At 25.8% G+C, this 15,989-nt stretch overlaps 1 protein-coding gene across 2 annotated transcripts in view; it reads right to left on the bottom strand.

Annotated features, from left to right (window-relative positions):
- The window catches only part of LOC127172805 (filamin-B), a 108,401-nt gene that overhangs the window by 16,096 nt on the left and 76,316 nt on the right, over positions 1 to 15,989 (bottom strand). The window contains exons 26-35 of one of the 2 annotated variants that reach the window (XM_051122210.1): positions 15,819 to 15,972; positions 13,671 to 13,860; positions 11,841 to 12,088; positions 9,674 to 9,754; positions 7,531 to 7,633; positions 6,266 to 6,406; positions 3,447 to 3,575; positions 3,189 to 3,362; positions 1,573 to 1,731; positions 1,285 to 1,488 (exon numbers count right to left, since the gene is read on the bottom strand). In XM_051122210.1, the coding sequence (XP_050978167.1) occupies positions 1,285 to 1,488; positions 1,573 to 1,731; positions 3,189 to 3,362; positions 3,447 to 3,575; positions 6,266 to 6,406; positions 7,531 to 7,633; positions 9,674 to 9,754; positions 11,841 to 12,088; positions 13,671 to 13,860; positions 15,819 to 15,972 (1,583 nt within the window). The remainder of the gene's footprint in view (positions 1 to 1,284; positions 1,489 to 1,572; positions 1,732 to 3,188; positions 3,363 to 3,446; positions 3,576 to 6,265; positions 6,407 to 7,530; positions 7,634 to 9,673; positions 9,755 to 11,840; positions 12,089 to 13,670; positions 13,861 to 15,818; positions 15,973 to 15,989) is intronic. The other variant, XM_051122211.1, reaches the window with a different exon arrangement.

The raw sequence follows: 15,989 nt of genomic DNA, 5'->3' as shown, positions 1-15,989 counted from the left end.
ACACAATTCAGACCAAAGATTAGATGCATCATACTACCGACAATTAATAGAAAATGCACCTGAATGCATGAGAAATAAATGCAGTCTTGATCGCACAAGACCTATTATGACAACTTTACTAATGTGTGATATATATTAAGGACTAATTGTCTAAATATTCGAGGTTCTTTGGGTAAGTGGGAAATAATTTGCCGCTGTGGTACCAATTACCAATTTTTTCTCTCTCATTTCCAGCTCTGAGCTGCTGTGCACAACCTGTTTGGATTATATTCTTAGCAATTAAGTGGATCTGAGAGCTTGAGAAAACATCATTAAGGACCAGACGTTTGGCAGACGTGCTTTATTTAGTGCTTATGCAGTTAGGCGAGTGAGACGGTTAGTGAGAAACACCTGCTCTGAATAGAAGTCATTTTCTATATTTAACGTGAATGTGAGAGGAAGTACACACATTCTGGGGAAACATTTAAATCATCTGCTTTTGGGAAGGACGTTAATATGCGGTTGCTAAAGTTCTGACTGGTTGGTTATTACACAAAGAAAAAATATATATTAAACTATTAAAAATATTTTTTTTATAAATAAATTATCTAATAATTAAATTACATCATTTAAAAATAGGAAGCTGATATTAAATAAATTAAACAACAACATTACATAAAATGAATTCGTAAATATATGTAAATGTAATTATAAAAATTAGACAGTAATTATTGTTAAAAATAATTATTCAATCAACAACAACAACAACAACAACAACAACAACAACAACAACAAATCATATTAAACTATGAAAATAATTATCAAATAAATTAACTACATTTAATTACCTTATTATTATTATTAAATAATTTATTAAATAAGTAGATAATCAATAGTTATTAAATTATAAAAAATAATTAAAATACAATTTTATAATAAATAATAAATTAAAATAATTACAAAAATGTATAACTATTATAAACTAAAATATTAATAAATTAAATAAACAATAACATTTATATTACATAAATACAATCAGAATAATACTATCAAATAAAAATTATTTGTAAAAATAAAATAAGGCGACAACAAAACAATAACCATTATGACAACAATAATATTATTAAATCAAAATAATTAATCATTGTTAATATAATTAAATATATAAGTAAACATACAAAAAAGATAAGATGATGATAATAGTTATGAAATACTAATAATTAAAAAAAAAAAGTAATAGTAAGTAATATAATTAAAGAAAGAAAGAAAAAAATAAATAAATAAATAAAAGAAGTGTTTTCTCACCAGCTTCCCTTGTGTCCACCACGAAGTCAGACATCTCGAAAGTGCGTCCCTCCACCAGACCCTGACCGAACACTTTGACTCTGCTGGCATCTCCGATCTCAGACTGGACCACCATGATGGTGATGGGGCTGTTAGCGACGTGCCGGCCGTTCTTCTTGATACTCACCAGGTGCTCTCCAACTTCCCTTGGGATGAAGGAAATGCCTGAGGAGGAAACGACCAATCAGGTGTTATCAAAACCAAACTCACAGTCAGCAGAAAGAACTAGAGCCCATCTTCCAAACCTACCGATGTGGTTGTTGGGCTGCCTCTTGAGCAAACAGGGCTCATCACGACCAGACGGGGCTTTGATGCTCGCGGTGAGAAGACTGAGATCCGTTTCGTTGATATCCAGAGAGAAATCTGCAGCAGAGCCCAGCTTCACCTGAGACTTCCTCTTATTGTCCTCTGCAGAGAACAAAAACAGATCAATAAATCTCAAGATCTAACTAGAGAACTAGATCACTACACCGCAAAGGTAAGTTCCTTTACTACATACAGAGAAAAACTGTAATAAATCTAACGGGACATTTCATGTAATTTTACAGTAATATACCGTTTTTGGAAGTAAAAAATAAATAAATAAATAAAAATTCATCTTACAATATACAGTGGATAAATTTGATGTTTTTTTTTTTTTCAATAAAGCAGCTTTTTTCTTACATCATTTAATACAATATTTTAGTGTACTGTCTTCTATATACAAGTATTAATAATAATAATAATAATAATAATAATAATAAATTAAATTAAGAATAGAAAGAAAAGATTAAATAATTAAATAAAATAGCTATTATTAAATAAAATGAATAATAATTAATAAATACATATATACTATATAAATATATAGATGATAATAGTTGTCAAATTAAAGATTAATAAAACTGATAATATTATATAAGATCAATATAAAAAAAAGATATATATATATATATATTTTTTATATATATATATATATATATATATATATATATATATATATATATATATATTTTTTTATATATATATCTATATATATATATATATATATATCTATATCTATATTTATATATTTATATATATACATTTTTATATATATATATATATATATATATATATATATATATATATATATATATATATATATATATATATATATATATATATATAAAAATATATATAAATAAATAAATAAATAAATAAATAAATAAATATATATATATATATATATATATATATATATATATATATATATATATATATATATATATATATATATATATATATATATATATATATATATATATTTATTAAAGCTATTATCATTATTAATAATAAATAAAATATCTGTTATGAAATAATAATAATATAACCATTAATAACCATTATTGAAAATAATAGCCAATATTATTAATAAATAAAATGATCAATTATTAAATATATAAATAAAATAGGAAGAGAATAATCATAAATCGAATGAATGAAAAAAGCAGCTATTATCATTATTAATGATGTTAGATAAAACATCTTTTATGAAATAATAATAATAATAATAATAATAATAATAATAATAATAATAATAATACATGAATAAAATAATAGTTACTATTATAAAAAATAAAATGAACAATTATTATTAAATAAATATATAAATAAAATAGGATAATAGAAATCGAATGAAAGAAAGACTAAAAATCTGCTATTATGAAATAATAATAATAATAATAATAATAATAATAATAATAATAATAATAATAATAATAATAATAATAATAATATAAACATTTAAAATAATAGCTACTATTTACTATTTGAAATGTTCATACTGTATTACATTCAAGTTCAGGCAATCCCAGCTTTAATTTTAATTTAATTTAATACTGTACCTGTGATCCTGGCCGTGAAGGGGCTTCCTGCGATGTGTTTGTCGTTATATCTGACGAGTATATTGTAATCTCCAGGCAGCGTGGGCAGGTATGAAACCGTACAAGTGCCGTCTTTGTTGTCCACACAGTTTATCTCTGCCTTGGATGGACCTTCAATTGCCAAATCAAGGCCGCCTGATACAAACACAACATGTTTTCTTAGCAGGTGGTTTTCAGATAAACACTGAAGCAGCGTGAGTGAGAAGATTTCATACGCACCCTCAGACGCATCTTCAGTGTAGATGGTGAACATGGCGGTTTTATTGGCGGTACCGTAGACCAGACCCGGACCGTACGCCGTCACGTTAGGACTGTTTGCGTTGTTGACGTAGAACTGCAGAGGACTCTCTGATAACAAAAACATTCAATGAATACAATGACAGAAAACATACACACAACAGAATGGAAACATTATGATGCAGAGCAGGGACTTTTAAGAATCATAAATTATTCTGAGAGCTGTTTTTGGTCAAAATGCATCATTTGTTGTTTATATAAAATCAAATGTGCAAACATTACCAATAAACAGAATAAAGAACCTCACAAAAAACACCTAAGACATATTTCACCCCAAAACAGAAATAGATTAAATAATAATAATAATAATAATAATAATAATAATAATAATAATAATAATAAAATTCCACAAGAATTTAATTGCTTTTTTTCCCCTATGAATATATTTTTATTACAATTAATAAGTATATATTAATATTACAATTAATTATATTATTATTACTGTATAATAATAATAATAATAATAATAATAATAATAATAATAATAATAATAAAATTCCACAAGAATTTAATTGCTTTTTCTCCCCTATGAATATATTTTTATTACAATTAATATAAGTATATATTAATATTACAATTAATTATATTATTATTACTGTATAATAATAATTATAATAATAATAATAATAATAATAATAATAATAATAATAATAATAATAATAATAATATATTGCTTCTTAAAAATTAAAGTTACTAAATATTTTTGATAACTAATTTGTTGTGCGTTTCTGTCTGCAAATGTCTTATAACAAAGCATAAATCAAATAAAACCGGAATAATACAAATAAAAATATTAAATGTTAAAAATCAGGTTATAAATATAATGGGCAGTTTTATTATACGTGTACATAATTTTAATAATAAAAGTATTAAATTATTAATATTAATTTAATACATTCTAAATTATGAATACCAATAAATTTAAAAATAAATTTTTATTAGTATTAATAATATTTTTAATTATTAATTAATAATATTTTTAATTATTAAAAAAAATAATATTTTTAGCATTTTGTAAAAATAGTTTAAACTGTTTTCTTTTAAAACAATTTAAATATTTCATAAATGGCAACAAATGGAGAAAAAAAATTCATAGCAAAGTAAATAAACATTTATATTTCTTTTTAAGCCTTTTTAGGCCCATTTAGATTTTTTAGCACTGTGACATACCACCACAGTTAATTCATAATTATTTTAATTATTTTAGTAATTTAAATATATTTCATAAACAAAAAAACAAAACAAAACAGCCAATTAAAAAAAAAAAAATAATAATAATAATCATCATCATCATCATAATTATTCTCTAGAAAGGTATCATTTCAAAATTATTTTAATCATTTAAATTATATATTTAAAACATTTTTTTTAATTCTCAAAAAAGGCTATAAATATAATGAGCAGTATTGTTGTATACACAAATATTATTTTTATAATTAAAAAAATATATATTGCTTATGTTGTTGTATTGCTGTCACTGTTGGTTATTTATGAGAAACCAAGAAAAAAAAATGTCTTTTTATAAAAAAATAAAATAAAGTAAAACTAAGTAAAATATTAAACAAATAAAATCTAGCAACCAAGTAAAAAATAAATAAATATACAATTTATTTCAAAAAAAAAAAACGATTATACCAGCCCATTGTTAAGGCTAACAGGACATCCTCATGTAGGCACTCCTAGCAGACTGATTCAACTCTATAAACACATTCTTCCAGCCTTATATGGAGAAATAAACCCATGGGATGAGGCTTGACTCTCACATTCATGTGATATTGTCTGAGGTTTGTGATGGCACTGGACCAGCGACTGGAAAACATGAAACTCCAGCCATAAAACAAGCACCTACATGAGGATCTGCAGCAACACAAGAGCTCCTCTCAGATTCCTCACAGCTGAAGTCACCCATGAGATCTTTCACCACGCTGAATAAATCAGCAACACTCATTTTCTGTGTCCGCCCTCAGTCAACCTACATCTATTGAAAGGTGAAGCCTCCTCAACCTTCACCCAAACGCTCCCATGCAGCTCTGGGACCAAACCAAAGGCCTTAAAGCAAATCCTGACAGCTCATTCATCACATTGTATGACTCACTCTCATGCACACTTATGCACCTTTGTTCCAGTAGCTGCTTTTAAAGGGTTAGTTCACCAAAAAAAAATCTAAATCATTTATGTCATGTCATTCTGGACCCATTACTTCCTATCTTAAGCACAAAATCAGATCTTTAGCGGTCAACGTGCTTTCATAACATGGGAAACTGGAGCAAAATCATTTTTAGAAACTCATACGAGTTGAAGGTGAGAAAATGACGTCTAATTTTATTTTCATATTAAATATTTCATAAACAGCAGAAAAAACTAAAATTTTGAATAAAAATTAAATGGAAATTTTTATTTATTTTATAGATTTTTTTTTTTTGCATTGTCTTGCACAATTTAAGTTACACTTTTTACACAAATTACAATTTAAATATTGCATACACAGCCCAAAAAAATTATAAAAAAAAATTATAAAATATATATATATATATATATATATATATATATATATATATATATATATATATATATATATATATATATATATATATATATATATATATATATATATATATAAAAAATATATTTAAAAGTGTTTTTATTAAGTTAACAGGTTATATAAGATTATTATGACTATTATTAATAATAAACATCACCCGTTTTAATGTGTTATGGACAGATGGTGTGTGGATTCTGACCTGGGATGTGTGTCCCATTGTATTTAATGTGCATTTCATGGAGTCCAGCCTCAGTGGGTGCGTATTTCACCGTGACCGTCCCGTCTTTGTTGTCGATGATCTCAGGCTGGGCGGTTTTACCTGACGGCATGTGAACTTCACCTGGAAAACAAACATAAGTTTAGACTGCGGTTTTTGAACAAATATTATTGCCAATTTACAGATCACTTACAGCGTGAAACACTTTATGCATGAATCTCACAAAAAGGAAAACGTCCAGTATATTTAAAAAAAAAAAAAAAAAAATTACTATTATTATAATTTGTTTAAAAAAAAAAAAATAGACATTTTGACATTATTTTAAATTACACATTTCTTAATTTTGAATAAAAGAAAAAATAAAACCAGGCTATGAAGATTTACAGAATTTTCATAAAAATTATTTAAAAATTAAAATTGTTTATTTAGTGTTGCTATCATTGTTGGTTACTGTTTATGAAAAAAGTAATTCACAAGAAAATTTTTATAAACAAAAAAAATTCTAAGCAAATTCATTACCATGTTGTAATGTTAAATATGTATTTACTAGCGATTATTTATGTATTATTTCTATTTTTATTTATGATTTATTATTTCATGATAGCATTTTTTGTATTGCCTTTATGAGGATAACATAAAAAATATATATTATTTTTATGTGTGTTGTGTTGCGGTCACTGTTGGTTATTGTTTATGGTAAATCAACAGGTAAAAAGCTAAAATAAAATAAAACTACCAGTACTGAAACATGAAGATGGTGATTACAAAAAAAACTGATTATTTTTAGGTGTATTATTGAAAAATAAATATTAATGCATTACATATATACATATACATATATATATACACATATACATATATATATATACACATATATACACATATATACACATATATACATACATACATACATACATACATATATATATATATATATATATTTTTTTTTTTTTTTTTTTTTTGGATTTTTTTATTTTTGTTTTGCATTACACGAATGAGAATTTGGAGAAAGTGGACTGATGGAATTTATTATTTTATTTTTTCCCACGTTTCTCTTTTCCACCCTTTTAATTTTGCGCTAAAATACGACCCTGATGTGTTTTATATTTTTTATTGATCTGCTGTTGGTTTCACAAAAACCTTTAAGTTAAGAAAACACTGTAATTTGTATTCATATTTTAATAAGGGTCTTCCTAACTTAAAAGGTTTTGTTCATCCAACTCAAGGCGTCTTCTGCACGTTCTCACCTGTGATTTCCCCTTTCCTAAAGGTAAAGGGAATCACCATATCGAAAGGCCTGTACCCCGTCCCGTTCACGCTGTTGGCAGGAATATACGTGCCATCTGTAACCTGCGAGGCAGAAATCAGAGTAAATGAGAGCGGACGCTACAAACGCATTCGTTACAACGGCTGTCAAACATTTCCACGTTTAGTCAGTCTGTGCGATCCATTCTGAGAGCGAGAGCGCTGTGGACGAGAAAAGACATTAACAGCCCAGTGATTCAGCCACAGCACAAGACAAACGTGTGTTAGACACGAAATGGTGGAAGACGAAGAAACTGCGATCGGCCCCCAACACACCTGACAAAGCAAAGCGGCCTGGAAAAGAGAGAAGAAAAATCCCCAGAACCATCGTAAACATCTGAGAAACAAGAATGATAGTGTGCATAGAAGAAAACATGTTGAGACAATGAATACAGATAAAGCACACCAGGAAGATGCATTACTGATAAATTACACTCGCTGTTTTACTCTATTTAACCTGGAGGGAATGAGGCCATCACTATGCCAAGACTTAAAATATATCAACAAATACTGACAAAAATCAACAAAAATAGTTAACTCTAAAATATACTGTGTTTACTTAAATTTTGGGCCACATAAACAATTTTGAAAGTTTGAAAGAAGTCTCTTCTGCTCACCAAAGCTGCATTTATTTGATTATAAACACAAGAAAAATTCTGAAATATTGTTAAAAATTAAAATGTCTCTTCCTATTTCAATATGCTGTAAAATATAATTTATTCCTGCGATCAAAGTTGAATTTTAGCATCATTACTCCAGTCTTCAGAATAAGAAAAAAAAAAAAAAAAAAAAAAAAAAAAAGGTACAAAAAACAATAAAATAAAACTACCAGTACTGAAATGTTTCTAACAAATCTCATTACCATAATGTGAAATTTACAATTAAATGTATATTATATAAAATTACATAATATATAAATATATATTTATTAGTATTAATACTTCATGCCAGTATTTCTTATACTGCCTTGATGATAATAATTATTTTAGGTGTGTTGTTGAAGTCACTGTTGATAACAGTTTATGGTAAATAAAAAATAAATAAATAATTTACAAAAAATTAATGATATAAAATACTACCAGTACTGAAACATTTCTAACAAATCTCATTACCATAATGTGAAAAATTAAATTAAATGTATATTATTTAATTATATAACAAATATAATCTATATTTACTAGTATTAATACTCCATGGGTGTATTTCTTATACTGCCTTGATGATAATAGTTAAGTGTTATTTATTATTATTTTATTGTTATTATTTGAAGTGTGTTTTGTGTTGCTTTCATTGTTGATTACGGCAAACCAATAAAAATAAAAAAATAAAATAAAACAAAACTACCAGTTCTGAAACATTTCAAACAAATATCATTACCATAATATAAAAAAAATAAATAAATTTGAGGAAAGTGGGCTTAGTTTACATGAAAATAATTTCATAACACAAAAAATAAACAGCATTTATTAAAAATAGAAATGTTTGGCAGTATTATAAATATCTTTACCGTCACTTTTGATCAATTTAATGTATCCTTGCTGGATAAAAGTATTTATTTCTTCAATTTCTTTGAACAGTCGTGTGTATTTTTAAAGCTAGGAGTGTTAAGCGTTTCACAGATCTGCTTTGTGGTTTTGGAAACAACGTCTGAAACTTTTTATGAATAAAACTACATCAGGGCAGCAGAGTAGTGCATAATAGTTCCTCACAGGCTGAGGTTAATGTCATAATAATGACCAATTTAAAACTAGCGTCTGCTCCAAACAAAACTAAATCAGTCTAAACACTCAGGCGTAGTGTTTCCCTCTGCTTCTGTCATCAACGAAACACACCAGTGGGAAAACCAGAGCGTGTTCAAGACTAATCAGCGCAAGAGGGAGGAAATAGAGAGCGATGAGTAACAATTCCAACCATTTCCTGCAAAAAACGATGCTTGAGCTGAACAGAAACCCCATTAAATAAAGGATAGGAGGTCAAGAAAAGAGTGACCGACACAAACATCAGGACAGAGGTGACCGGCTGGAAGCTGGAGTTCAGTGCAAAGGCTGAAAGAGAGCGTGACGGACAAAACGTGCGTCTTTGTACCCAGGGCTGGAAGCCGACGCCTGGTGCCGCCTTTTGCTGTTGGACTGACTGCTGCTGCGTCACAGGAACTTCATCTGTGGCCTGAGAAATGATGATATGTATGGATATGAAACTTCAGATGCATGAGGAACACGGAGAAACATACTCAAACACACATGCAATTGTGCCAAACCAGATGTAAATTCACTGTTGTTGCTGCGGCGGTAGCAAAACTCCATGTGTTACTGTGCTAACAGGTAAACACTGAAGATATAAATGTGTTAACAGTATAACTATAACAGTCACATGGTTTACATAAACATCTGCTATCGCACCGCTGGCGGAAACGCTAAGAACGCAGGGCTGCATGATTTGGAGAAAAATCTAAATGTAATGTTTCTGTTAAAAATTGTGACAAAAAAAAAAAAAATTGGCCCAAAAATGTGTAATTATAAGTTAGTATGACTGAAATAATAATAATAATAATAATAATAATAATAATAATAATAATAATAATAATAATAATAATAATAATATACATTAATTTTTTTTTTACTGTAAAACTATTTTTATAAATAGATTTATTTTACAGTGAATTACACTAGCAATATTTTATTCGAGTAATAGTGTCATTTAGTAATTTTATTAATAATAATAGAACTAATATTTAATCATCAATATTTTATCATTCATATAAACACAACTGTATTATTATTATTACTATTATTATTATTATTATTATTATTATTATTATTATTTCATAATAATAATAATAATAATAATAATAATAATAATAATAATAATAATAATAATAATAATAATAATAATAATAATAATAATAATAATAGTACAGCTACAAACATTAAATATATCAACTTTAAAATTGAACCTTATACTGTAAAAATTGCTGTTTTTCTGAAATACTTGATATTTTATTTTACGGTAAAATAAATTAATAGTAATATTTATTATTATTATTATTATTATTATTATTATTATTATTATTTGACCTATTAAACTTATTTACCAATATTATTATTGTTATAGTTTTTGTAAAAACTTTGATTTACCAATATTATTATTATTATTATTATTATTATTATTATTATTATTATTATTATTATTATTATTATTATTATTATTATAAGACTATTCTAACAAAATAAGGAATGAATTTGTATTGCATTTACTATGATATATTTTACTATTTTACTATTACTGTGTTACTATATTTACTATAATATATTTCACTGTAAAATAAAATCATTTATGAAAAATAATAAATTTACAGTGGAATTTAAAAATGTAAATATTTATATATTCAGTGTATAGCTCCATTATTTATTCATTCATTCATTCATATATAACTTTATACTGTAAAATTGTTGTTTTTCTTAAATTATTATTTTTTTATTTTATGGTAAAATAAATTACGCTAGTAAAATGTTATTTAAAAAAAAAAAAGTTTAATATAGCAGTGTTAATCGTTATTACTATTATTAATTATTATTATTATTATTATTATTTAATATGCAATATAAAAGTTTTATTTACCAATAATGTTTATTATTATTATTATTATTATTATTATTATTATTACTACTATTACTATCATTATTAATTTTGTGATATTAAACTTATTTAACAATAATATTTTTATTATTTATATTTACTATTATATTATTTATTATTAATATTTTACAGTAAGACTAACATTTAAGCTCTAATACTTACAGCTGCCTTAAACAGCACATGTATTTAATTAAACCACAGTCATATCACTATTGTTGATTTATCGTGCAGTTCTCTGAGAATGCATCATGTTTGTAATTGTGTTATGAATTACTCTGAGACAATCTGGAATGCAAAGATCCATGAAATAGAGCTTGCATTGCTAGAAGCGTTTGCGTGTATGTTTCAGACCCAAATCAAAACCTTCCCGTAACGTCACAAGATATGAAAGCATTAATAAAACCAGTGCGATCATTTGTCTTGATAATGCAAAGAAACTACATCTTAATACAGGAAGACCCCATACGAGCAGAACCAAATGAACTCCAGATGAGGATACGATGACACAAAGCGCTGAACCTTTCAAAGCGGCCGTATCTATTCCAGCTCCTTAAAATAAAAACCTCTTCAATATGGTTTTCCTTAAGAGCCGACGTTATCAGCGATTGCTTCTCACCATGACTTTGAAAGGGCTCCTGGGGACGTTTTCCCCTCCGAAGCGCACGTAAATCACGTACGTCCCGGGTTTAGGAGCCGTGTAGAAGATGTCAAAGGTCCCGTCCTCGTTCTCGATGACTTCAGCTTCCACCTCAGTGCCGTCCGGAGTGACGACGATGCAGGAGACCTTCCCTTTCCCCGCTCCTTTAGTGTTCACCACAAAACCGACCTCCTCTCCGATGCCGATGGTCGGCCCGATGCCAGGTCCTGGAAGACACAGATCCAACGTTCACGTATGAGTGATGGCATTTGTGAAAATTTGCTAAGGGACTGTTTTTGGACATTTGCCCTCCATTACAGCATCGTTTCCTCTTGGTGTGTTTTCAATTTTGAAATATAAGAATGTTGTGAATTAAAAAGCTTTTAACTGGTTGTAAGGTCAGTTGTTCTTGTGGAAGAACATGTTTTGAATAAGATTTTTATCCCACTTATCGGTTTCAGTTTGGTCACGCTGGTCTAGATTAAGTTAAATGGTAATAAGTAATATTCAGCACAAATTAGTATTCTGAGATTAATTTATGACACAGGCATCAGAATAGGAGCAAGAGACTTTGTATTTCAACAAATACTAGTAGCTCATTGTGAAAATAGGATAGAAAAATTTCCAAATCACATAAAAAAAAAAAAAAAAAAAAAAAATCTGAATTTGGTCACTTACATAGTTAAAATAAAATACGGTAAAATAAATAAATTAAATAAATAAATAATAAAAGTAAATAAATGAAATGCATGCATTTACTTAAACGGTTATTCAGGCTAAAATAAAACAAAAAATAAAAATAAACAAAATATAATAAATAAAATAAAATAAAATTACTTCGTTATTCAGGATAAAATAAAGTAAGATAAAATTATTATCTTATTTATTTTATAAAATAAAATATAAATTAAATACATTTTACTTAAATAGTTATTCAGGTTAAAATAAAATAAAATAAAATAAAAAATAAAATAAATTTACTTAGTTATTCAGGCTAAAATAAAGTAAGATAAAAAATAAAATAAATAAAATAAAAAATAAAATAAAATAAATTAAATTAAATTAAATTAAAAAATTAAATAAAAACTAAAACAAAATTAAATTAAATTAAATAAATACAATTAAATTAAAAATAAAAAAATAAAATAACAAAATAAAATTAAATTAAATACATTTGCTTAAATAGTTATTCAGGATAATAAAAATTTAAAATCTATATTTATACATTTATTTAAAATCTATTTTAAACACTTAAGTACAAATATAAGATTAAAATATATAAAATTTAAAAAGCATAAAATATTAAAAGTATTACAAGTAACAAATATATGAATGATATACTTTTTATATCATATAAATATTATACACTATATATATTTAATATATATTAAAATTTGATTTACATTTTTGTAATTTTAACAACATTTTATATAGTGCATATTTTAATTAAATCTAAACGGTATATAAACATGAAATGAAATTACATTAAAATGAATACATAATTATATAAATATGCAAATTTAATAATGTATAAAAATAAAATTACAAAAATAAGATTAACAAATAAATACATAATATAGAAATATAATAAAAAGGTATAAAAATACAAAAATAATATCTAAAATATAATAAAGTATTATAACAAATAATATATTAAAATAAATAAAAATAATAAAATATAAAATTAATTAATTACTAAAAAAATAAATATTGAATTATGATATAAATACACACTTTATATATTAAAAAAATAAATAAATAAATAAAAAAAATTAAAAAAAAAAAAAAAAAACACAAGTGCAGACGTACCTGTGACTGTGCACTTGCTGGCATCTCCTGTAGTTGTCGCTCTCACTCTATATGGAGAAGTCGGGATCTCATCTCCGCCGTACTTGATCACAATAGTGTAACGGCCCACCTTATCCGGCACGTAAGACACTTTGTAGGTTCCATCGCGGTTGTCCTGAATGTTGGCTTTCTTGGGTTTACCATCCTGATCCTGAAACGCATGAAAAAACGTATTAAACACCTACAGGACCATCAACCTCATTAAAAAGAGACAGTGAGACTCAGAGGTCCTCGGATGAACCGAGAGACTGTTTAAAATCACTATAAATGACACTGAGAGGAGCTTCATCAATGAGAAACAGGACAGAGGAGGAAGAGGTTCAATTTCCCGCTGGATTTCCTGCTGCAGTTTGGCTTTCATCAGATGTCCATTTATCTCATTGCTGGCCTGCCGTTTTGGTATCGGTGAACGTATTTAGAGCTCGAAACTCCGTCCAAATGGAAAAATCGAATCTAATCCTGGATCACCGGAGCAGTAACTTCTTAAAAGATAAAATAACAGGCTGCATCCAAGAGAAAGACGTATGAAAAATAAATGTTGCAATATGCTACCATGTAATACTCACAGATCCTCATTCATCTTTTCTATTGTAACTGAATCCAAATGTGATTTTCAGTCTGCTGGCCAACTGAAAACATTCTACGTCAAACATACTTTAAATAAATGTATATTAATATATAATATATAAACAATATATAATTATAAAAAAAAAAAAAAAAAAGTGTAATAAAAGATAATAAATAATAAATTACATAAAAAATACTATATTACTATACTAAACTTGCTTTATAAAATTATTAGCTTAAGAAAATACATATGAATAAAATTAAGCTAATATCTATTATACATGTTTTTTATGAATATTGTAATTTTTTAATTATACAATTAAAATTGATGTTTTAAAAAAAAAAAAAAACATACTAAATTTTAAAAGACCAATTATACCATCGATACTAATAAATACAATATTTTTAAATAATTATACAATTTAAATGGTATATTTTATAAAAATGCATTATATAATAATTTATAAAATTAAGGTTAAAAAAAAAAAAAAAAAAAAAAAATAAAAATAATAATAATAATAATAATAATAATAATAATAATAATATTTTTATATATATATATATATATATATATATATATATATATATATATATATATATATATATATATATATATATATATATATATATATATATATATATATATATATATATATTTTTTTTTTTTTTTAATAATTATATAACTTAATTTATATTTTTAGAAAATTATCCTAAATTATCCTATTCAATAAGTTACAATATTGAATATTTTTTTTTATATTTAAAAATAAATACAATAATAAATCAAAACTCCTTACATATTTTTGACTAATTGTATAACTTAAATTTAAGAATTTTATCTTTACAAAATATACTATTTTAAAATATAAATGTAACATACTATTTTCATAATTATATATTTGAAAATCTATATTTTATAAGAATATACAATATAATAAATTATACTTTTAAAACTATTTACATATTTTTAATTATTATATAACTAATTTGATAAAAATATATTTGTATAAAGTTATAATATTAATTTTAAAATACTACTACTAATATTAATTATTAAAATATATCAATTATATATTTTAATAACTATGTTAAATGTTTGTTTTTAAAAAATATATATTATTTAATATCTTAAAATATAATAGCGTAATATAATATTGTAGTTTAACATGCTAATCTGCACAGGAATATATTAAATATATTCTATCATTATATACTATCATTTAATATACTGTATAAAAACCAGAACCAGAACCACCAGTCAAAAGTTTGAAATGTTTTTTTTTTTTAATATTTACTGGAGCAGTAGCTTAAGATAAAATAACAAGAGAAAGATACTCTTCTACTGTGAGATACTCCCAGATCCTCATTCATCTTTTCCACTACAATTCAAAAACTACATCCATGTGATTTTACAGTCTGTTAGCCAACTGAAAACATTTAATTCAACCTCAGAAAAACACATTAATAATAAGACATACTGAAACGTTAATCTCCTTTCTCAAACCACAAGAGGAACACAAGACTGAAGATGTCAGGACTCACGGTAATCTGCACAGACAGCTGGCCCTCGCCCGCGTCCTTGGCGTCGATGGTGAACTCCACAGGGAAGCTGGCAGAGAGGCCGGTGGTCAGGCCGGGGCCGCTGGCACGCACCTTACTGGCATCATGAGTGGGCTGAACACGCAGCTTGAACGGACTGAAAGACACATTTGA

This window comes from Labeo rohita, chromosome 11, assembly GCF_022985175.1.
Source record: "Labeo rohita strain BAU-BD-2019 chromosome 11, IGBB_LRoh.1.0, whole genome shotgun sequence".
Taxonomy (NCBI): domain Eukaryota; kingdom Metazoa; phylum Chordata; class Actinopteri; order Cypriniformes; family Cyprinidae; genus Labeo; species Labeo rohita.
This window is presented reverse-complemented; position numbering and strand designations above follow the sequence as displayed.